The following is a 22515-nucleotide window of genomic DNA, read 5'->3' as shown; positions in this document are numbered from 1 at the left end:
AACTAAATCTCAAATGAAAATTTGCTTTTTATTATTATTATTTATTTGATTGAAAGTCAATGATTCCGTGATTACCGTTATTCTAATCTTTTGTTCGTGTTATAGAAAATTTTTATACTAGCAAATAAGAGGAGAATACGAATTTTTTTAACTAGCAAATTGTGCACGAATTTTATTTACCGCGAAGCAGATAATAAAAGTGAAAATATTAGTGTTGGGCTTGGGTTTACTTGTCTTACTTTTTTTAAATCATGTATTCAATCTGACATTCAATGTAGTCAAATTCAAATTTTATTTCTGTGAGTGCACAAACGAGAATTCGAACCTCCAAATTTTTGGGAGCCTCTCAAGATAACAACAAACTTTACTACACATAAAAATTTTAAACTTTGCCAAATTCATTTTGCAGTATAGCAAATAAAAAGAGAGAATGGCATAACCAAAATTTTGAACTACTACTAAAGTTTAGGGATGTCGATGGATAAGGATATCTGAAATTTTACCCGATCTCAAATCCGAACGAAGCGAATTTATCCGATGCTAAACGGATATGGTTTTGAATATGGATATCAAAAATAAAAATTCGACGGATAGAATTCAGTTATGAATTTTGGCTGTATCCAATCGAAATCGGTACCCGACAGAAACCCTAATTTATTTCACATTATATATAATATGTATATAAATATTTAATGTTATATCTGAGTTTGTATTTTAAAAATTTAGATTTAATGTAATATATTTTGAAATCCTGAAAAGAGAAATAGTTTGTTTCGGGTTCGGATTTGGATATGGATTTTTAAAATCCGTCGGATTCGGGTTCGGATTCGAGTTTCGGATTTGTAGTGGGTTCGGGTTCGGGTTTTTGAAAATTCACCCTGAATTCGATGAAATTGAAAGAAATTAAATAGAGTTAGAGATTTGATAACATTCATACGCAAGAGTCCCTACTCTGATGTCTTGTTGAAAAATGTGAAATAATCATCTTTTATCGAAAGCTTCAACTGTACTTAAAGGATAGTGTTATTAATATTTATATTCCACAATTGCATGCTATACCTAAATGTCTATTTCATTGATGAAACTAATTAATAATTATTTGTTAATTATTTTTTATATCTTAATTTAGATTGAAAATAGTTTAATTTAATGGCCCCCATGTTCAAATTTCCTCCTCTTTAATCTACTTTTTGCCACACATGCATGAATGTGGCAGAGTTGGTTTTTGGAATCAATCTGATTCGTTTAACAACTCAAATAACTCCAACTCTATGTGGGGTTCCTCTACATTTTATATTTTTATTCAAGGTAAAAATAAAAGGAAAAAAAAAAGAAAAAAAAAATGGATGGAGACCTCCCTGATTGAAATGCCCCCCTTATTTTTAACTTTTAATAAATTAGATTCTTTTATAAAATTTACAAATGTTCCATCAAATATAATAATTTAATTATTTTTTGCCAGTAAAATGTAAACTTAACTCACAAAATAACTTAAATAAAAGAAATAAAATAAGAAGGGTCCCAATTAAGAAAAAAATATAGTATGTTTATAGTGCTAAAAAATGTAAGAAGTTCTTTTCTCCAAATACTTGCTTTCATTTATTTTTCATTTTTTAAAAAAAAATTAAAAAAGTCAGTGATAGTAGAAGGTATATTTGAAGAGGTAAAATAATAATTTCATACGGATAATAGCTATTGCTAACTGTTTATTAACATAATTTAACTCTATGGGTATATTTGAAATAGATTGGAACATAAAAATGATATTTTCAATATTAGCCTTCTAAGAGGGACAAATCAAAAAGTCGAGAACTTTTCAAAAATATATAAGCAATTGTCCCAAAATATTAACATCTTAGATTACTTAATATGCTATCAGAATTTTTCATTTTAGAAAGAAAAGATTGAAAACATAATGTTTTATTTTAGCTCTTTCAAAGAGTTACAAGGAGCGAGTTTTACATTTCAATTAGGGGGTCTTTGGCTTTCACAAAAAAATAGTTTTTTTACTGAAAAAGTATTTCTTATATAACCGTTTGATTCCGAGAAAGTAAATTTTCTGAATTTTTCTTTTTAGATTTTATAGACAAACAGTGCTTTTGCTTTTTCAAATTTTTTATTTGAAAAATTAAAATTATGGAAAAAAAATTTTAAAAAGTATTTTAAAAATTATAGACTTTATTAAATAGGAAAACCAAATATGCTCTTAAATAAAAATATTATTATTCGACATATATTATGAGCCATTGATTCGTATTTTGATTGTAAAGTATATCATCATGAGGGCGAGAACACATGAGGGATATACATAATTAAACTATTTCCTGCGGAGTTACCAGCAAACATTCATTAAAATTAATTAATTACTAGTGTAGAGATCCGCGCGATGCGACACGTAGATAATAGAAATAAAATTTTAAATTTTTTTTGAGGTAAAAAATAATAGTAAAAATTAAAATTTTAAAATGTACATGATAACATAATAAAATAAAGTAGTAAGTATATTTTATCGTCAAAAAAATATTGATTGTTATTTTTTTGAATTGAGGGTGCTACTGTAATTTTATGATTACAATATCTCTCGTAATTGTCCTAAAGGCTGACATTTAGAAAGATAAAAAAAAACATTGTCTATTCCTTCATAAATAGGGTTTCTGTATTATTCAATTCAAGGGGGAAAAAATTTCAAAAATATCAGTCTCTCTTTTTTTTCTATTTCCTTCCATTACAAACTTTGAGAGGAAGAGAAAATAAATAACATCAAAACTATCATAAAGAGTTTCATTTTTCAAAAACAAAATGAAGTGGGTAGTGTAAATTTTTTTAAACCTACCTTTTAATGGAACCCATGAACTTTTACCCAACAATGAAGCAAATAAAAAAAACAGTAACTCATAAAGTTATAAGAATTTAGCGAGAAGTGAAGCAAAAATAAATTAAAAAAAGAAAAAAGCAAAGAGAAGCAGGGGAAAAAAAAAACTAAAAAGGCACACTTCTCACAAATGTACATAGAAGTAATAATCAACCTTTTCTATTATATAAAGCCTAGTTTCAATAAAATCATACAACTCCGTTCGTTTACAAACTTACTTCTCTATTGTCTCTAAAAAAGGAGAAAAAAAAGAGAGAAAAAAAAAAACTCTGTAAGTTTCCTATTATCTCATTATATCATTTCATCTAATGGGGGATAGTGATGGTGCCGGCGACAGCGACGGCGTCGACGATGTTGTATTTAAAATTGTTGTAATCTTGAACATTATTCTCCATTAAGCTCATCATTTTTCTAAATCTTGTATCTACATTTTTTTCTTTTATTATATTACAAAAATAAAACAAAATAGAGAAAAAAAATTGACACTTTCGCCAATTCAAAAAAAAAGAAATTTTAAAAAAAGAAAACTTAATAATTTTTATTTTAAAATAATCTTATTTTGAAAATCCAAATATAGTTTTGTGGATGATAACCAATAAATGAAAGCTGGAGTGATAATGGTTAGCAAAGTCCAAAAACTGTTTAACCAAACCTCCCATCATGCGTCCGCCACCGCCGCCTGCGAGAGCAAAATTATAGGACCAAAATATTTAGGAGTTACTATATATATAACTTGAAGTAATTTTAAGAATGAATAAAATTTTAAAAATATAAATAATATAATTAATGTCTCGTGACAGTTACTAAATAAGATGCAATTTTAGAAAGGAAGATGGTGGGTCATTAAGTATTAACAAATAATAAATTATTTGTGAAATATAATGAGAAAAAATATGGTAACTTGAAAAAGCTTTCTTAGTAACAAATGACAACAACTATAGAGGCTATTTTGAAAAAGAGAGATGGACCATATTTGGAATAATTTGACAATTAATTATCATAATTTATAAAAATTTATCAATTGCAATTATGAAGGGCCGTTTTCTAATTTAGAAAATTAATTGCTAATAGAAACGGCTAGTATGAAATGTGAAATTCAAAATACTGTAATAATTGTCAAAATAAAAAAAAAAAATTAGAAAAAAATTCTAAAAAAGGAGGTCGTGCCACCTCAGCTTTTGTTATTAGGGATTAATAGAAAGTAATAGATTATGAGTAGTAGATTGCAATTATGAGTAGTCGTTTTATAAAATTAATTGCTAATAGAAACGGCTAGTATGAAATGTGAAATTCAAAATACTGTAATAATTGTCAAAATAAAAAAAAAAAATTAGAAAAAAATTCTAAAAAAGGAGGTCGTGCCACCTCAGCTTTTGTTATTGGGAATTAATAGAAAGTAATAGATAAAAAAAATAATTTTATAAATCTTTTTGTGTCAAGTAAATTGTTGAATACAAATATTTAAAACAAAAGAGATAAACGGTTGTTTCTTATATTTCAACACAATATATATAAAGCGGGAGATTTTGAGTTCAAATTTTGTGAAACAATCGTTGTATTTTAGAAAACTTAAGTTGTTAGAGAACGGTATTTATATGTTTTTATATTTAATAAATTTCATTATAAGTCTATCAACAAATTCTGAGCAAAGATGGGAACTACAAAATTAAATATAAATATTAAACACATCGTTTGTAATAATTATTTAATATATATATATATAGAGAGAGAGAGAGAGAGTCCGGCTATTATACTATCGATAGTACCAAGAGTTTAATACTATCGAATTTTCTATCTTTAGATGTGCCCCTTTTGACTATTTCCACCTGTAGATCATACTATTCAACTAACCACTGACTCGACCCCAGAAGATCATTATTATCTTAACCGCACAACCTTTCATCCAATGACCGAAAACTCGATAGCATCAAGCGTTTTGTACTGTAGTATAGTAATATAATTTTATATATAAAATTCGGCTGCTATACTATCGATAGTAACGAGCGTTTGGTGCTATTGAGTTTTCTGTTGTTAGATGTGCTCCTTTGACTATTTTCACCTCACGGTGACCGGTCCAAGGAGTCATATATATTCTTACTTTTATCTCGTGCCCAACGCTTACTATTTTAATTAATAGCTTAATACATGATTTGTTTAAAAAAAAAACAAGTTGAAGGTTATTGGTTTTATTAAATAGGGAAGTAATTCGATAAACCACGTGCAGGATTTTTTTAAAAATTTGTTTCCAATTGATTAAGAAAATAAATACTGGGCACTAGGAATGACAACCACACAAAAGTAATTTGATGGATACGCCGGGTCCATTCGTATATTCGTACACTATAAATTCATCCGTTTATTGTAGATTCTAGTTGAATGTATAAATACTTTATTTAATATATATATATATTTATTAATTTGTTTAAAATGTCCGTGATCAACTGTCTAAAAATAATATATCATATTTTACTTTTAAATTATTTTAAAAAATAAAATTAATAATTTTGTGACCGAAATATGTTATCCTACTCATTTATGAATGTTTAAAACCTTTTAAAAAATAAAAATTTAACTCTAAGCCTCCTATCACAAAAATAAACTTTTATAATGACTCAAAATACAAATATATTTTGCACTATCTCACTTTTCAATCATTTTCTCTGCCATCTAGTTATAATAATATTTCTATTTTGGAAGTAAAGTTGAATAAAACAAACAAGGATGAGTGGAGCAAAAATGTAAATACAATGAAGGCTAAATTACAGTAAACTTTTCTATCAAAATTCGATTTTTCATTTTTTCTCTCTCATTTAAAAATCTACATTTTGCCCCCCTAAAAAATAAAAAATATTCACTTTGGACCCCGCCGTCAGTATTCCATTAGAGTTCCGTCTATATCCTATTATTATATATTTTTTTATACCGTAAATATCCTTCAACAGATAAAGAAGAGTTGGGGAGGAGAGGAGGAGGGAGAGGGTATTTTGATCATTTTATAAATACTATTAACACCGTACCCTTATGAATATTTTTTATTTTTTAGAAGGACAAAGTATAGGTTCTTAAATAACATAGAAGAAAAATGAAAAATCGAATTTTGATATGGAGATTTTCTGTAATTTAGTCTATATTTTTATTAAATTTTTTAAATTTTATTGAGAAAATAATTTATTATTAACTTAGAGAATAGAAAATTTTAAACTGTGCTATTAATACGAAAATTATATAATATTAATATTTTATTGTCACGATACGATGCGGTAGATACGGCGTACATTTAAATTTATGGAGTGAAGTCAGCTCGGAGCGACGGAAACAGTCAAATCAAGCGCTGCGCCTGCAGGACCTTTTTTTGTGCACTAACAGCGTGGCACGTGGGCGAAAGGAGAAGACCAGGCGCTGCTCCCGCGGTAGAAGTAGCAACGACTACCAACAACATTAAAAAAGCAAGCGCAGGAGGAGGAGGAGGAAGAAGAAGAGGAGGATGGAGATGGGTGGTGTTGGTAACGACGACCACAGCAGCGGCGGTGGTGATCATGGCGGTGGGGATGGGAGAGAGCACGTGGTGATGTTCCCGTTCATGGCGAAGGGGCACACGGTCCCGGTCATCCACCTCGCCGCCGCGCTCTCCCGCCGCGGCCTCCGCGTCACCATCCTCACCACCCCGGCCAACGCCCCCTTCCTCCGCCGCAGCCTCCCCCGNCCCCGCCTTCCTCCGCGCCACCGCGCTCCTCCGCGCCCCGCTCCGCCGCCTCTTACTCCAACTCGTCGCCGACTCCTCCTCCTCCTCCCCTCGCCCGCTCTGCTTCGTCGCCGACTTCTTACTCTCCTGGTCCCTCCCCATCGCCCGCGGCCTCGGCGTCCCCGCCCTCGTCTTCCACGGCATGTCCGTCTTCTCCATGGCCATGTGCAAGTCCATCTTCTCCGCGCTCGTCACCCCACCCTCCCCCTCCTCCTCCTCCGCCTTCGCCGCCGCCATTAATGGCGGCGACGAAGTCCCCTTCACCGTCCCCGGGGACCCGCGGAGCCTCCTCTTCGCGCCGTCCGAGGTCCCCAGCGAGGTGCGCAACCCCGCGAACCCCGAGGACCCGGTGACCCGGTTCCTGGTCGAGGAGATCGGCCCCGCCGAGCGCCCCGCGAGCTGGGGCGTGCTGGTCAACAGCTTCGCCGAGCTCGACCGCGAGTACGTTGACTTGTTCGAGGGGTTCTACCGCGGCGGCGGCGGCGGGGCCCGCGCGTGGCTCGTGGGCCCCATGTCCCTCCTCGCCGCCCGGGTCAACGCCGAGGAGGAGGAGGACCCCACCGACCACGACCCGGAAGGGTGCCTCGCGTGGCTCGACGAGCACCGGCCCGGGGAGGCCGTGTACGTGGCGTTCGGGACGCAGGCCCACGTGGCGGACGCGCAGCTGGACGAGGCGGCCCACGGGCTGGTGGGGTCGGGCCACCCGTTCCTCTGGGCCGTCCGATCCGAGACGTGGGCCCCGCCGGCGCCGCTCGCCGCGCAGATCCAATCCCGGGGCAAAATCGTCCGGGGGTGGGCCCCGCAAAACGCGATACTGGGCCACGTGGCGGTCGGCGGATTCGTGACGCACTGCGGGTGGAACTCGGTGCTGGAGAGCCTGTCGGCCGGGAAGCCGATGCTGGCGTGGCCGATGATCGCCGAGCAGGTGCTCAACGCCAAGCACTTGGTGGAGATCCTGGGGGCCGGGGTGAGGGTGCGGGACATAATGAGCGACGGGATTGTCACGCGGGACGAGGTGGCGGCGGGGGTGAGGGAAGTGATGGGGGGAGGCGGGGAGAGGGGACAGAGGGCGCGGGCAAGGGCAGTGGAGCTGCGGGATGCGGCGGCAGCGGCCGTGGCGGAGGGGGGCACATCGTGGGTGGCGCTGGAGAACTTGCTGCAGGAGCTCCGAAAGATTAAAAATTATGAAACTGCAAGTAGTAATACTGAAAACTCAATGAAAGATGATGTTGAACGCCGTACGAAAGAAGAGGAGTCGCAACAGCACGGAGTCCAAATTGTTTGAATACAGTTATGCTTCGCAGCACGCCTTGGATTACGATAGAATCAGACGAAAGAAGAGGAGTCGCAACAAAACGGAGTCCAAATCGTTTGAATGCAGTTATGCTTCGCAGCACGCCTTGGATTTCGATAGAATAAGACAAAAGAACGAAGAGTTTCGATAATTTAAATGTATTTTATGTGCGTCGGGTTCCTTGAGAGATCATGGAACTCAATTCCTGTTCAATCCAAATATGCTTGTAGCAGAATGGCGTGCAGGTAATATGACTGTTGTAGGAGTATTTTGTTCTACTTTGTATTAGTAAACTTGTATGTGTGTAATGTTAGAAGTTATGTTCCACATTCAAAATTTAGAAAAGACTAAATTACAAAAAATTTTCTGTCAAAATTCGTTTTTTCATTTTCCCCTTCTGTCATTTAAAATCATACACTTCTATTTTAGGTATTTAATCATGCTCTTAATTTTTAATTATTGAAAATTTATTCTAACACCCAAATATGACCTAAAACTCAATCTTGCACAATCCTAACCTGACTAATTTTACAGCATTTTTAATCCTTGTATTGCTGGTAAGTGGCTAAAACCCTTTTCGCATGCTTCCACCTTATTCTTTTCTTTTCTAGAAGTGTCACATCAACTTTGAATTATGATAAATTATATCAAATTAAATATCATATTCATGTATACAATCCCCATGATCTCTCTATAAAGAACAAATTAATGGAAACTGGTGACACACCATAGCTAGTAGGATTTCCATCCAATGTCAAAAGCTTGGCACTTTGACAAATAAGCCAATTTAAATTGGCTTTATTATAGAGTTAGTACATAATAATGATAATATAGTTTATTTATGGTTCTTGTGAGATAGTTTGGAAACTCAGAATACTGTTATCCGATAGTTTAAATTTGTAGAAAATAATAATTATTTCCAGCAAGCTCCAGCTTATTTAGTTTTTTTTTTTCTTTTAATTTATGTTCACGTATTGAGCCTCTCAAAAGTCCCAAATTCAGACGTTAAGAAAAGTGTTAAATATATAAATTAGAAACACTGGTATTGAATTAAAACTGTGAACTTACGAACATCTTATATCATATTAATAGGTTAAGAAACTCCAGCACGTGTGTCGGCCAATATTCTTATTTCTGTCCAATACAAAACTGCTGTTCTGAACAGCGGAAGAACTTTTAGAACTTTTAGTTGTGCCAGTTCTTTCATTCACTCTTACTTTGTAGCCTCTCCTGTTCCATAGATCGAACTATTTGTTGCTACAATCGTTAGTTGCGAGTTGTTTGCATTGCAGCTGCCTATTATGTATCTTCGATTTGTATTAAACTAGATTAAAGAGTCTAATTAAGAGCAAAATTGTAATATCATATAAAGAGCTCCGAGGCATTTGTTTTTGTTATTTTTAACCCCTTCTTCTATTTTTGAAAGATTAATCTTGTTAATCCAGTGGGCTTAGGTGGGGGTGTGGGTTTTGTCCGCTTTTGATTTTTTTTTGATTGGGCTTGGTTTTGCAGTCTAAATTATCTCCTAGTGGGTTTGTTCAATCAAGGATTGTAAGCTACTCAATATGTTAACCTTTTTTGATGATGTGTTGGCCCTCCAAAATCTAAAGTTTCAAGTATAGCCCAACCAAAAACATTCAACAAGGCGACACACTTTTCGCTTTTCACTTCGCTTGTCTAACTAGCTTAGATATCTCAAAATCTCTTCGTAGAGTCGATTTGCCCCCGTGATCCAACTTTTTGTCTCTATAACAATAGGCTCAGAAGATTAATAAGTTGACTCGAGTGAACCTAATAAGTTAAGTGCGGTTGCAGTCCATAGAAAAACTACTGTTCGGGTGAGTTGAGTCAGGTCAAAGACCTAACATCCACAAGAGACCTCCCTGCAAAAGGCCCAACAATAGACCTAACGTCCAGTTAAGTTGAGTTAGATCTTAGTCCATAAACACTGTGGTTGAATCCTGAAGTGATAGGTGTGTCCTTTCTATCACCGTATACTTTTATGATAGTTGTCTAGTGTTTGCGATCTACAGTCAATACAATTTTTTTTTATATATACTTTGAGCAATTACTTCTCACCTTTTTCTAATAAATGTCCACATTTGTTGATCTTCCAATCCCGTTTGGCTTTCAACTTCCACTTATTCTTATCTGCATCAAGTCATCTAGCTCTAATAATACTTGTCGAACTAGCAATATTTATTTTTGTACCTATTATTATTATTATTTTTTTTTTAAGAAATAGATAGCACACTACCCGCTTCGTATATTTCATTTAGAAATAAACTTAGCTAGAAATATGAATCAACTAGAATTCGAACTTGGGTCTCGGATACCAACTACAAAGTCCTTTGCCACTTGTTAGGGACAGCCGGTTTTTTGTACCTATTATTGAAACTCTCATCAGAGGATTTTACGTATTACAGTGATGATGATTTTCCACCACACATGTATCGCATTCAATGAATCCTTATCCGGTTGGATGGTAGAAGAACCAGTTTTCCTAAAAAATATTACCCACTCCTTATTCCTATCTGTAATTTAGCTCGAAGCTTCTACATCCTACCACGCTCTTTTCTTTCATTTAAACCCTTGTTATAAGTTATAACCTAGGAAATAGGTTGATATTTCGTTACTGAATAATACGGAGACCTGTGATTGATATATATATATATATATATATATATATACATAAAACTGGGCTGGTATACTATTGATAGCACGGAGGCTTCCGTGCTACAAAGTTGTTTTCAATAATGCGGCTTCCAAATCGACGATCGATTCCGTTAGACTTGATCTACACTATTAAAAGTATTTGGAAACTAAATTTCATAATTTTTTGACATCATTTGGCTAGTAATCAAAATGTTTTAAAATTGACAATTTTAATGGTAAATGTGATGCGTTAGTGAATTTAACGGTGTAAAACAATCCAAATCTGATGAAATTTTTATAGAAAATTCTTTTCATTATTTAGAGTAAGATCAACACATTTGATCTTAAATTCAAGTCTTTTATCACCATTTTTTATGAGATTTTTATTTTCAGCCGTTCATTTTTAGACTATTTGTTTAATAGGTAAATAATACCGAAAAATTATAAAATTTAGTTTTCAAATACTTTCAATAGTGTAGATCAAGTCTAACGAAGCCGATCGTTGATTTGGAAGCCGCATCATTGAAAACAACTTGGTAGCACGGAGGCCTCCATTTTACCGATAATATACCAACCTAGCTATATATATATTTGTCAGATGTGACTCGAAATCTACTATCGTTCCACGTTCGGGTTTACGACTCGCCGACAGCTTCGCGGTGCGACCAATTTAGAAAAGAAAATTATGGAGGAAAAATGAATGTCTGTGGTGGGTAGCGGAGGGCTCCGATTTTCTTTCTCGTTTTTGCCCTAGAGGCGTGTGATCGTGGTCGGTTGTAACCTGTAGAACATTGTATTCCCTTTTCATTCCATAGTGAAGTTCTCTCCTCCCTCGCCCGTGGTTTTTTTTTCTGCAAAGAGTTTTCCACGTAAATCTGTGTCTCTTTATTTTCTGCTTGTGGTTTGATTGTTTTTGTGTTCGTCATTTCGTTTCCGTTTGTGCGTTTGTCGTAACAATACATATATCTATATATTATTTTTCTTAAATTTTTGCTACGTGGTGAATCCTCTTTCACCGTTGGCTTTCATCTTTCTATTCCCATATCCATCCAATACTNCCTAAGATTAAGTGGGTGGATAGTCTCATATACCACATAAATTTATCGACACATTAAGATATATAAAAATAATATTAAGAGGTATTTGTAGGAGGAGTCCAGTTACTAAATAGCACCTAGCAGTTGGCGATATCAAATTTTTCGTCATTAGATTTATATTTATTTAATTATTTTTATTCATTAAATTATACTATTTAATTAATAATTCACTCAAATTTAAAAAATTAGTATCATTCTATCCGCACATCCCTTCGTACAAGTATCAAAAAATTTAATTACAGATATTATTGTTTTGGTCTCCGGTGTTCTATCGCCATCATTGTCGTGTAATAGAATTATTGAAGAGGCAAAAGGATCTGTTTCCAAACGACGTGGGGCCCACAAAGAGCTACTCAGATCGTGACATGTGAGCGTTACATTTTTTAGGCTTTTAAGCTGGTGTTAGGCCAAACGCCCCAAACAGGTTTTATTGCACCTGCCACAGTTTTGGTGGCATTTTTTTATCCACATTAAGTACTAGTTCTCGTACTGCGTTCGTATATTTGCGATTCATGTATTTATTAACTTTTTTCTTTTTAAGTCTATTATAGCCCTTTGATATATGTATAAGTTTAAAAGAGTACCAAAACATTTAATAATACTAATGATAAAGATACTACTTTTATAGAAAAAAAATATATGCACACTCTATTTATAGAGTCTACATTTTACGCCTATCCATATGAAAATTTATTTATTTTTACATGTTGCTAGTAAAAAGTAATAATAAGACTTTTCTTTATACTAATGTATAACAGTCTAAGCTTTTAGTGCCGAATGATTATATTCTATAATATTATATCAAAAAATTTTAAATTCAAATAATATTAGTAAAAAAAATTATAAATTCGTTGAAAATGTGAAGTAATTAGAATTTAAAATTACGATTTCAGATATCAATTACTAAATTTTTTATAATTTGTGTTAGGAATGGTTGATCTTTGTTCTCTTTTCTTGACGAGGATTTTAAAATTCATTACACAAAATGGCTGGCAATACTTAGGACCACTCCATCAAAAGTATATTTTTCTTCTTTACAAGACTCATTAATTTTATTTCTAAATTAAAAAACTAAATAAGTAAATAAATTCTAATGTCTTCGGATAAAAATTGGCTAAAATGTAAAAATAAACAAAATTTGTAAATAATTTTATATTTCTGTTCTGACTTTCAAAAGTCACATTTAGTCCCTCATTTAATTACCAGAATTTCATCAATATTCCATTAATCATTGTATCATTTTGGTACACTATAATATTTTTTTGTTAACCTTTTTTTCATCAAATTAGTAATAAAATTAAAACTAAAGAATACTAAAGTGAGTTATCTTAAATTTTTTATATATAATTTAACAAAAAGTTAATAAAAAAATTTTAGCCGAAAAAAAAAATAAAATATTAAATTGATATATTTTAAATTATGAGATATTAAAATAGAAAAGTAACCAATTTATAGAAATGAGGATATTTAAAGTTTATTCGATAAAAAAAAAATATTATAAAAATTACCTTTGCTTTTTGGGTGGACGCGGACTTGTAGCAGTTCTCGTTTGTCGATTTGTTACTCTCTCACCAGTCACCACCACACCACCACCCCTCTTCTCTCTCTCTCTCTCTCTTTCTCTCTCTCTCTCTCTCTCNCTCATCAAAGCGATCTCATCTCCTTCCTCTTCCTCTTCCTCTTCCTCTTCCTACCTACAACCAAAACCACCATGACCTTCCTCTTCTTCTCCTCCTCCAAAACCACCACCACCACCGCCATGGCCACCTCCTCCTCGAAGCTCCCCCCGGTCATCTCCATCCTCCGCGAAGCGCTCCTCCTCCCGGCGAAGACGCTCCCCCTCTTCCTCCCCCTCCTCCTCTTCTCCCTCGCTTCCTCCACGCTCCTCTTCTCCTCCACCTTCCTCTCCATCTCGCCCCTCCTCTCCGACCTCCTCCACAAGGCCAAGTCCCTCGCCCCGCCCCGCCCACCGATCCCCGCCGACGCGCTCCCCCGCCTCCTCGCCGACGCCCTCGTCGACGTCTTGGCCGTCGCCCGCCTCCACTACGGCCCCATCCTCGCCGCCTTCGCCGCCTCCCTCCTCCTCCTCGTCGCCGCCTCCTACGCCTTCGCCATGGCCTACCTCGGCTCCTCCCTCTCCCCCCAGACCCTCGTCGCCCGCGTCGTCGATCGCTCCTACAAGGCCATGGTCACGCGCCTCTACGTCCTCGCCCTCTCCATCGGCTACTCCTCCGTCGCCGGCGATTCCCCCAAAACCCTAACCACCTCCGCCCTCTCTCTCTCAGGTGCTCCATCTCCATCTCCATCTCCATCTGTCTCTTTCTCTCTATATATGTACACACGCGCGCACACGATTCGTTCTAGTTTCTTAATATTATATTGTACTTTTTATTATATAATAATGGTATTATAATTTTCGATCGCACACAAGTAGAAGTGTTTTTTTTTAAAAAAAAAAAAATCGTCAAAGCCGAACTAGTGCGATTCCGAGAACTACTTTTGTAGTAATACGATTGGGGGAAGCATCTCTGTAGCAGAGTCATCAGAAACTTAGCTCTTGGATCCCGTGATCTCATTTCCATATAATTTTCAAATTAATCGATTAGATCTAAAAATCGCATCCGCTTTAATATTCTAGAGTTTAAAAAGCGCTTTCGAGAGATCTGATTCTCTTCGAAAGCGCGAATTCTACAGTAGATCTTAGTCACCGGAAAAGTGCATTCAAATTTTTATACGACGGATGGATGGATGGATCAGGGGTATCGATCTTACTCTACTTCTACCTGTACACGCGATGGTCGATGAGCCTGGTGATCTCGGCCGTCGAGGAGACGTGGGGGATCGGGGCGCTGTCGTGGTCGGTGGAGCTGTTCATCGGGAACAAGGCGACGGGCACGGCCCTCACCCTGATCCTGATGGCCGTGCGCCTCGCGATATACGGCGCCTTCGCGGCGCTGGTCGCCTCCGACCCCCCAACTCCCCCCGACCAGCTGATGAAGGTCGGGGCCGCGACCGCCGCCGCGGCGGCCGCGTGGGAGCTCTACGGCGTGTCGGTGTACACCGTGTTCTACTACCACTGCAGGAAGAGCCATGGATTGGATGAGCAAGTGGTGAAGGTGGAGGAAGGGTTCATCTACTCTCCCTTGCCTTATTCCACTGCAGTTAAGGTCGGTGCAAACTATTGATCCTTAGTAGTGTAATAATTAATCTCCCTATCTCTCTCTCTACATATGTCGTGTGTACCTAAGTTTGCTACATATATAAATATGTAGCTGATACTTGTTTGGTACTTTGGTGCATATACATACATTTGATCTTGTGCTTATATCATACATTTGGTACTTTGTTTGATCTATTTGCCTGTTCTTACTATTCAAGATTTCCAAATTTACAAGGTTGAGCAATCTAGACCCTTTCCTAGAAATCTTCAAGATTAAACATCTGATGAGTCAGTGGGAGCAATTTCTCTTAGTAGTTATATAGGCACCATTATAATTGTTAGTTTTTTTTTTTCCGTCCTCCTCGAGGTCTGGGATGTTCTATTTATATAGTTTAATTTATCTTTCTAATGAATGAAACAGCCAGTATGTTATTTTTTTTTTAAAAGAAAATTCTAAATTTATTTTGAATTTTTTTTGAGAGATAGGTAGCACACTACCCGCTTCGTTTATTTTATTTAGAAAGAAACTTAGCTGCAACTAAAATTTGAACTTGGGTCTCGAGTACCAACCAGCAAGTCCTTTACCACTTGCTCTAAGGACGATAAATTTATTTTGAACTTATTGAAGTATTTTTTAAAATTTAACTTCATTAGTAGCAACCTAAAGAAAATGAAAATATTTGAAGTAATTTGTTTTCATAATCAATAAAAATATTTTAGCCTTCTAAAAATAAATAAAATATTTTTAAAATTTTAAAATATATATTAGATATTATCCTTTTTGATCTTGTGGTTGAGTAATGGAGTTAAACTATTGTCGCTATAGATTTTGCTATTACTTTTCAATTTTTTTAAAATTTTTTTTTTGTAGTTTTTTATATTATTTATTATTGTTTGGAAAAAATTTATAGTTTCTGAAAATTATTATTTTTTTACTTTATTACTTTATGATTTTAACTTTATTATTTTATTTTTTTTATTTTTTGTTACCTTTTAGTTTACGTTAAAACAATCACTAGCTGATTACGCTCATTGTGGATTGTCATTGTCGTTTTTCTCTGTTGGAGATTCACAAAAAATAATTAGAATTACATCTTAAGAAGTCTCGTACTCTTTTATCGACTTTTATGAAACATTTCTGACGATGTTCATGTGCAGCGTATGTAGAGTTTAACGGAGAAGTTAACAGAGTTTATAATAGAAAATAAACTAAAATTTTTATGGTATCTAAAATGATACTTTTAAAATTATAAAGTATGAAAATAAAAAATTGACAAACTACAAGAGATATCTAAAATTTTTTCCTTATGTTTTTAATTAGGTAAAGGCATAGATAAGCTAGTCAAATTATAGACCAATTTAAGTCATTTGATTTAATTTTATTTATTCAATCTTTTACTAAAGGATATCATGATTTTATTAAAATTTAAACTAAATATTTTAATAAATATATAGTTGTAATAATTAGAGGAAATATATTATCGGAAATCTATATTAATAGAAAAGGGTAATATTTAAATTTTAAAACGGAAATATTTTTTATATGGTAAAAAGTAAAATTTTTGGCCATTTGATTGTTTCACTCAAAAAACAATATTTATCAAGATCTGGTAAATTTTGAGCGTTTTTAACTTTTTAACTATTATGATATATTTGTGAAGGGTTTTGGAATGAATGCTTTAAATGAGTTAGTGTACGGAGCACAGAAGCGGTCCTCATCGCGTGTGGGCCCGACAAGTCCGTGTCGGCTGTTACTACTTCAATAATAAATAATAAATTTTATTTTATGGTGACAAAACTGTCCCTCCTCTGCAACACGGTTCAGCTCTGTTTGATGTAAAAAACCTACCACACAACGACGTAGACCCCAAATTAAAGGGGGAAATGGAAAAAGGAGAAGAAAAAAAGATTACGTAGACAAAATGAGAAAAGAAACGTTATTTTCATCTCCAGGCATCAGAGTGAGAGACTTATACCTATCGTTTGTATGATTTTTTTTTATTTTTTGTGGTGTTTGGTTTTGCTGGTATATATATATATATATATATATATNATAATCTTATTCAAAAAAAATTTAAAAATTTTCTTTTATAACAAATGTCAATTAAAAATTAAAAAACTCTCTTATTTCCTTCTCATCTCTTTCGGCCTGTTTAACACTGAAGTCCATCTATCAGTAACAAGCAAAACAAAATTAGCGGGTGTAGAGGTGTACCTTTCTCCTATATATATATATATATATATATATATATATATATAATGGAAACTACAAACTTTACAGTACATTTTACACCCATAAATTCTAGGGGTTAAAATTTTTTTAAAAATTTTTAGTTAAAAAGAAAAATTGATAAGACTAATAAATGAACCCTAATCATTCCGAGCCTAGGCCGTATATTTTATATTTAACTTTTAGATCGGCAGATAGCATTGCTCTTTTCTCAATCCCACAATAACCATGAAGGAAAATAATTTAGCAATAACTTACTCTCATCCTCTCTTTAAGGGGTGATGACTTTGTTACAAACAACAAAAATATTAAGAATAGGCAAACAAGGAATTAGCCCTGAGGCTACTACTAATCTCCTTTTTAGGGTCTCTAAACACTAGAATATTGCCAAAAACTAAATGATTCATTTCGCAAGCCAACAACGCAACAAGAAAAGAAAATTTAAAAAAAAAAAACAAAGAATCAGACATCAGAAACAAAGCAAACAAGAAATACAAAATTATTATGGCCCGCCGAAGAAGTGCGAATGCTACGATACGGCAGATGAAATGGACTTAATTCTCAAGAAATCGCATCGTCGTCGACGTCTTATTTACCATCTTGCTCTTGTTGTTTCTGTACAAAAATATCTCAAGCTGGAAAGCTTCAAAACTTCATTAGCATAGCATGGATAGCATCAGAAAACATGCAGTGAGAATCCAAAGCTCATTCACTACCATTCTTGGTGTTTTAGTAGTCTTAAGAGAGCCCTCCACTATCTTCTTGCTAAACTCGAGGCTCGCGGCCGTAATCACCCTCACCATCCTCTTCCCCTTCTTCTTTCTCTCATTAGGATTCAACATGGCCTCGAATACTATCCGAACCCCCACTGTGTTTGTATTGCCCAGGTATCTCACAGGCCCCGAAGCTCAACAAATCCTTCAGGAGATGAGCGAGATTATGGAACAGTTCCTTCAAGCAGAAGCGGTTTCAGCGATTGGGCTCGGCATTTTTGCTTCCTTGATACTGCTACTAACTCTCCGTTCGACATCTAGTTTGCACAGAGGGAAAGAACTCAGGTTGCATGATTTGTCGCACAAGATCAAGGCGGAATGGACGAGACCGGCGATCACCTTCTTCTTGATTGTTCTCCTAATTATTGTCTACTTCTTCGCCATGTTCTCATTCATCTCTGCCGCAATCTTCGGCAGCGGATGTGTGTGCTTAGTTGTCCTAGCTAATACAGTGGTCCTTGTGGAGATATTCTTCTACTTACACATTGCCAACATATGGATATCAGTAATGGAAGATGAATTCATTGGAAAGGAGGAGAAAGGGAGAAAGCTACAAGGGGTCGCCTTAATGGTAGTATTGGCTGCTAGTGTTGTTAATCCAGCATTGTTGTCCATCAACAAAAGCGGCGAGAATGAAACATTTATTCGATCATCGGGTGGGATCGGGATTTTGGGTTTCTTCTATTTGGTGAAGCTCATTGGTTTCGTGGTCTACGCTGTTTTTCTCCATGAGTGTAGGAAGGCCAAAGAAGAGCAAGTAGAGATTGGAGAAAAACAGGATAACACTTTGATTACCAACAATGAGGTGTGATGATGAATTGGGCTCAAGGACTTGGTTTCTATCTTTGGAATATGCAGAAGAAAATGAATGAATACACTCTCATGAATTCTCACAATGTTACTCTCTTTGATTTAGTAAATGTGAAGGAGCTAACAGTTTTTTTTTTTTTTTTATACAGGGCCTTCAAAACTTAATTTCTTATTATCCATGCACTGAAAAAAGCTGCCCCTGTTTAAGATACTTGTCCATGCATTAGCTGACAGCCTGACACCCTAACATAATGAACCTAACATAATGTGAATTCTTATTCTTATAAGAAACTACATGTATATCTGAAAGTTTAGGCTTAACAGGGTTATAAAGCAAACAGTAATTCTGCAGGGGTACACATGTAAAAGCTCCTGAATGGATGAGATAATTGCTCCAAAATATATGCCAAAAGTGAACAGCAAAGGATTCAAGCTGTACCTTGACCTCGAACCTAGTATTAGGACCTCACTCAAAAAGGCGTCAGCAACATCAGTTCTCTACTCATGCCAATCTCTTAGCACCGCTGCTCGTCATTAAATCTGAATAGAGATGTTTAATGTTGAATTCGAGAGCAGCTCTGATGATTGGAGTCACCTCAATTGATCTTGCAGATTAGTAGGAACCCCCGATCAGCAACCACTAACCAGTAGTGGAATAATCTTTCACCATTAAGATCTCCCCACACAACTTCTTGGGAACTTGTTCTAGGCTTTTCCCTTCTTGCCATGCTTGTCCAACTAAGCTACCTGGTCCGGCATGACGTATGTAGATAACCAATTGATCGTTGAACGGCCAAGGATGTCTTACTAAGATCAAGATAAAAATACAGAAAATAAACTTCTTTTTTTTGAGAAAAAAAGATAAAGATGATGATGATCAACTTTGATTAACCAAGTACGTAATAGCAAATGCATATAGAATGGTAAAATATGGAACATATAACTACTTGAGCTTTTTTGTTGTTCTAGATGAAATGGCACAAGTAATACTTCTTTCCAGCAAGCTATATGCTTCTTGTTTACCCATTTACCCACTTATACACTCATCCAAAGAAAATACAAATAAAATTCTGTACTCTTAAAGGAAAATATTTCTGAAATTTTTTTGCTCTTGAGAAGTAGAAGTACTAGCAGAAAGTAAAGATAGTTATAGTTATAAACGAACTTGCAATGATACTAGTAAAATTTTGTCTAGCTTATTTGTCTTGAGAATTTAGACAGAATTTGATCATGGCAACTTAGATAGAATTCGATGATCAAGACATTAGACACAGCCTATAAAACTCAATGCATCTAAGACAACAACCAATTAATTCCAATATAAGCACCTAGTGACAATAGAAGTTTCAATTTCAATTAAAATGGGATAGCATACCAGGTCTCAAAAAGTTCTCAGGAAAAACATCATGGTCAAAAAGCCCATCCCCAAATTCATATGCCAAATCACAAGGCTGTTCGGTGGACATTACTTCCACAACTTGCTTAACTTTGAAGTACAATGGGTGATATGACCTCGCCACGCTGAATGGATTCAATGCACCTAAAGGCGAAAAGAAGCTAGTTTAGCATGTACAGATCAAACAGAACACCCAAATCCCATGAAACTGAGCCATAACTCAGAATAGCAAACATAGATTTCCCTCGGGAAAAATAAAAATCGTAACATGAAAAAGTAGATTGAAGCAATCAACAGTCTACATACATGTGCATGTGACAACTGTCTAAATACATGCGCACGCATTAAATCATGCACGAGTTAATTCTAGCAATCAGGTTTGTAGACCCTAAAAGTCAGGATCTAGTATATTATGATGCTACTATACTGGCCATGTTTCTGGTTTTCGTTTGCTTAAGATTCTCTATAATCAAGCACCAAGACTAATATTTTTTTGAGGAGTCCAACTGCAATAATTTCGTCATAATACTTTCGAGCCCATTGCATGTCTCAATCAGCCTCATGGTTTAAAGTGTGCGAGTGATATTTACTTGACATTTCTGAACAGAAAGATAAAAATCATATTACTATCATTGCCTCCAAGCAGTTGATACTACTGTGGTGACTTTTAAACAATGTTATGTTGACATCATAGAATGAAAACCAAATATATTGCTGACATTATTGTAAATTAAAAACAAAAAAGTAAATAATCATATACATGTACGATTTGCATGAAATCACATATTTTTAACAATACCAAAAAATTTTACCAAGAATTATTCGCCCATATGTATCCCCATCCTTGCCACGGAAAATAACCTGTGCAACATAGACGAAGTTATATCAAAGTTGTAAACTAGGCAATAAATAGCTATATAATGTGAAATGATAAGGGAAAGCCTATAGCTAGAACACCTTCTTGAAGTCATTAAACCAAGGAACTGGCAAAGCACCTGTTTGAAATTTGAATACACAGTAAGTGTTAGAAAATAATCAGATTTTTGAATAAGTAGAACAAATAACAAGATGATAGAGCCAAATTATATAGTAAAAAAAAATGTAATGTGAGTTCTCAGTTCTGACAAAACTAAAATAGAAATAATAAGAGAAATTTATTTTCCTTTTTCTTATTGACTACAGATTTTTCCTAGGGAAAGCACCTTTGCTTGTTCTGCAAGTCCAAACTTCCAGAGCTGGCGAACTACCGCTCATGGATAACAATGGAGATGAACTTTGCTTTGCCAATTTGACATCTTGGTAACGCGTCCCAGCTAGTTCCCACATCCTAGATATGTGCCTGAACATTGCAAACAATAACCTCTTCTGAATCTAAATGTGCATAACTTGTTCCACAATAGCAAAACAGAACTTCAATAATTCATTATAATTTATAAGTAGTGTTGCCTGGCATCAGAATTCACCTAGATTTCAGTGTAGAGAGTAAATGATCTCTTCTTTCTTCAGGTATATCTCCAATTTTTTTCCTGCAAATTAAATAAATTTAAAAAAACCAGATAAATTTGTAGCAAACATGAACATTTTAGTAGTTCCCTAGTATTCTTAAGAGGAAAGAAGAAGCTCAAATGGTAAACACATAAGAACTCGTAGACCACAACCACAATAAAAGGAAAAAAATCACATTTTCAGAGAGATTTAAGAACTACATGATGTAAAAGGACATCATATTGTGCCAATAAATGGTGAAAGAGCAAGCATTGTGGAGTGTAGTGCATATACATGCTTCAGCACATAAACTTTTGTTTTTTCCCCGGATGCAATTAAATTCCAAAAGTTGAAGTTGAAATCAACTAACAATACCAATTTGAAGAAGAAGAAGAAGAAGAAGAAGAAGAAGAAGAAGACGCTTGGAATGGTAGCTCACCAGAGATAGGAAGCGGGGTTGTAGGAATCAGGATCGATAGGGATGAGCTCCTTAGGGGGATCGAGGAAGCTCGCCACGTCCTGCTCGTCGAGGTACGCTCTCCTCCCCCCTGGAAGGAGCTCGTAGGGCTCGTCGTCCCATGACGACGAAGAGGAGCTCCCCCCTCCCGCACCCCTCCTCAACGAAGCTTCCACTACGCTTCCTATGGGGAGAAGCTTCCACCGGAGCTGCGACGAGCGGCGGCCGAGGGGGACGGAACGAGGAGAGTGGAACCCTAACCCTAACCCTAGATCGAAGGGTTTGTGCAGTGGCTTTTGGGGGAGAAGAAGGGGTCGGGGCGAGGCGAGGGAAGAAGCCATGCGGGGGCGGAGAACTCTTCGGAGAAGAGTTAAAGAGGATCGAGCGATGCGGGTAAGCGGGTTCGGGTACCAATCGCCCGATCCGAGTCATACGAACTCGGGCTTGAATTATTATTAATTAAATATAAATACTTAAACATTTTATATTACCATAATTAATTTTTGGCAAATTTGCATAAAAAATCCACTTATTTTGGACTTTT

At 35.8% G+C, this 22515-nt stretch overlaps 3 protein-coding genes across 7 annotated transcripts; 2 read left to right on the top strand and 1 right to left on the bottom strand.

The window, feature by feature from the left end:
- Positions 6334–8186, top strand: LOC109711775 (UDP-glycosyltransferase 73B4-like). The gene is given in 2 exon segments (XM_020234994.1): positions 6334–6793; positions 6795–8186. Coding segments are annotated over 2 exon segments (1542 nt in total). The 5' UTR covers positions 6334–6356; the 3' UTR covers positions 7900–8186.
- LOC109711773 lies at positions 13310–15015 on the top strand. Of its 2 annotated transcripts, none has more exons than XM_020234993.1 (2): positions 13310–13945; positions 14418–15015. In XM_020234993.1, the coding sequence occupies exons 1-2, from the start codon at positions 13372–13374 to the stop codon at positions 14843–14845; spliced, it is 1002 nt and encodes a 333-aa protein (XP_020090582.1). In that variant the 5' UTR covers positions 13310–13371; the 3' UTR covers positions 14846–15015. The 2 variants fall into 2 exon arrangements, with proteins under 2 accessions (XP_020090582.1, XP_020090581.1); XM_020234992.1 differs by having other exon boundaries at positions 14310–15015.
- On the bottom strand, positions 17285–22327 carry LOC109711564. Of its 4 annotated transcripts, none has more exons than XR_002216641.1 (8): positions 21954–22327; positions 21493–21555; positions 21232–21368; positions 20987–21024; positions 20842–20890; positions 20009–20173; positions 18163–19440; positions 17285–18080 (listed from the first exon to the last, which is right to left on the bottom strand). XR_002216641.1 is itself a non-coding variant. In XM_020234696.1 (7 exons), exons 1-7 carry the CDS (start codon positions 22310–22312, stop codon positions 19274–19276), a joined length of 978 nt encoding a protein of 325 aa, XP_020090285.1. In that variant the 5' UTR covers positions 22313–22327; the 3' UTR covers positions 17285–19273. The 4 variants fall into 4 exon arrangements, 1 of the variants encoding a protein (XP_020090285.1); XR_002216642.1 differs by having other exon boundaries at positions 17285–18297; positions 19073–19440; XR_002216643.1 differs by having other exon boundaries at positions 19073–19440.

Source organism: Ananas comosus, linkage group 6, assembly GCF_001540865.1.
Source record: "Ananas comosus cultivar F153 linkage group 6, ASM154086v1, whole genome shotgun sequence".
Taxonomy (NCBI): domain Eukaryota; kingdom Viridiplantae; phylum Streptophyta; class Magnoliopsida; order Poales; family Bromeliaceae; genus Ananas; species Ananas comosus.
Note: the sequence above shows the minus strand (reverse complement) of the source record. Positions and strands in the feature narration are given on the sequence as shown.

Bases quoted from the DNA above. Each gene is read 5' to 3' on its own strand.
- LOC109711773 (XM_020234992.1), top strand. From the start codon at position 13,372: ATGACCTTCCTCTTCTTCTCCTCCTCCAAAACCACCACCACCACCGCC. The intron at 13,946-14,309 runs GTGCTCCATCTC...GAGTTTAAAAAG, and splicing joins CTCCGCCCTCTCTCTCTCAG to CGCTTTCGAGAGATCTGATT.
- LOC109711564 (XM_020234696.1), bottom strand. From the start codon at position 22,312: ATGGCTTCTTCCCTCGCCTCGCCCCGACCCCTTCTTCTCCCCCAAAAG. The intron at 21,025-21,231 runs GTGCTTTCCCTA...AATTTCAAACAG, and splicing joins GACTTGCAGAACAAGCAAAG to GTGCTTTGCCAGTTCCTTGG. The intron at 20,891-20,986 runs GTGTTCTAGCTA...TATGTTGCACAG, and splicing joins GGTTTAATGACTTCAAGAAG to GTTATTTTCCGTGGCAAGGA.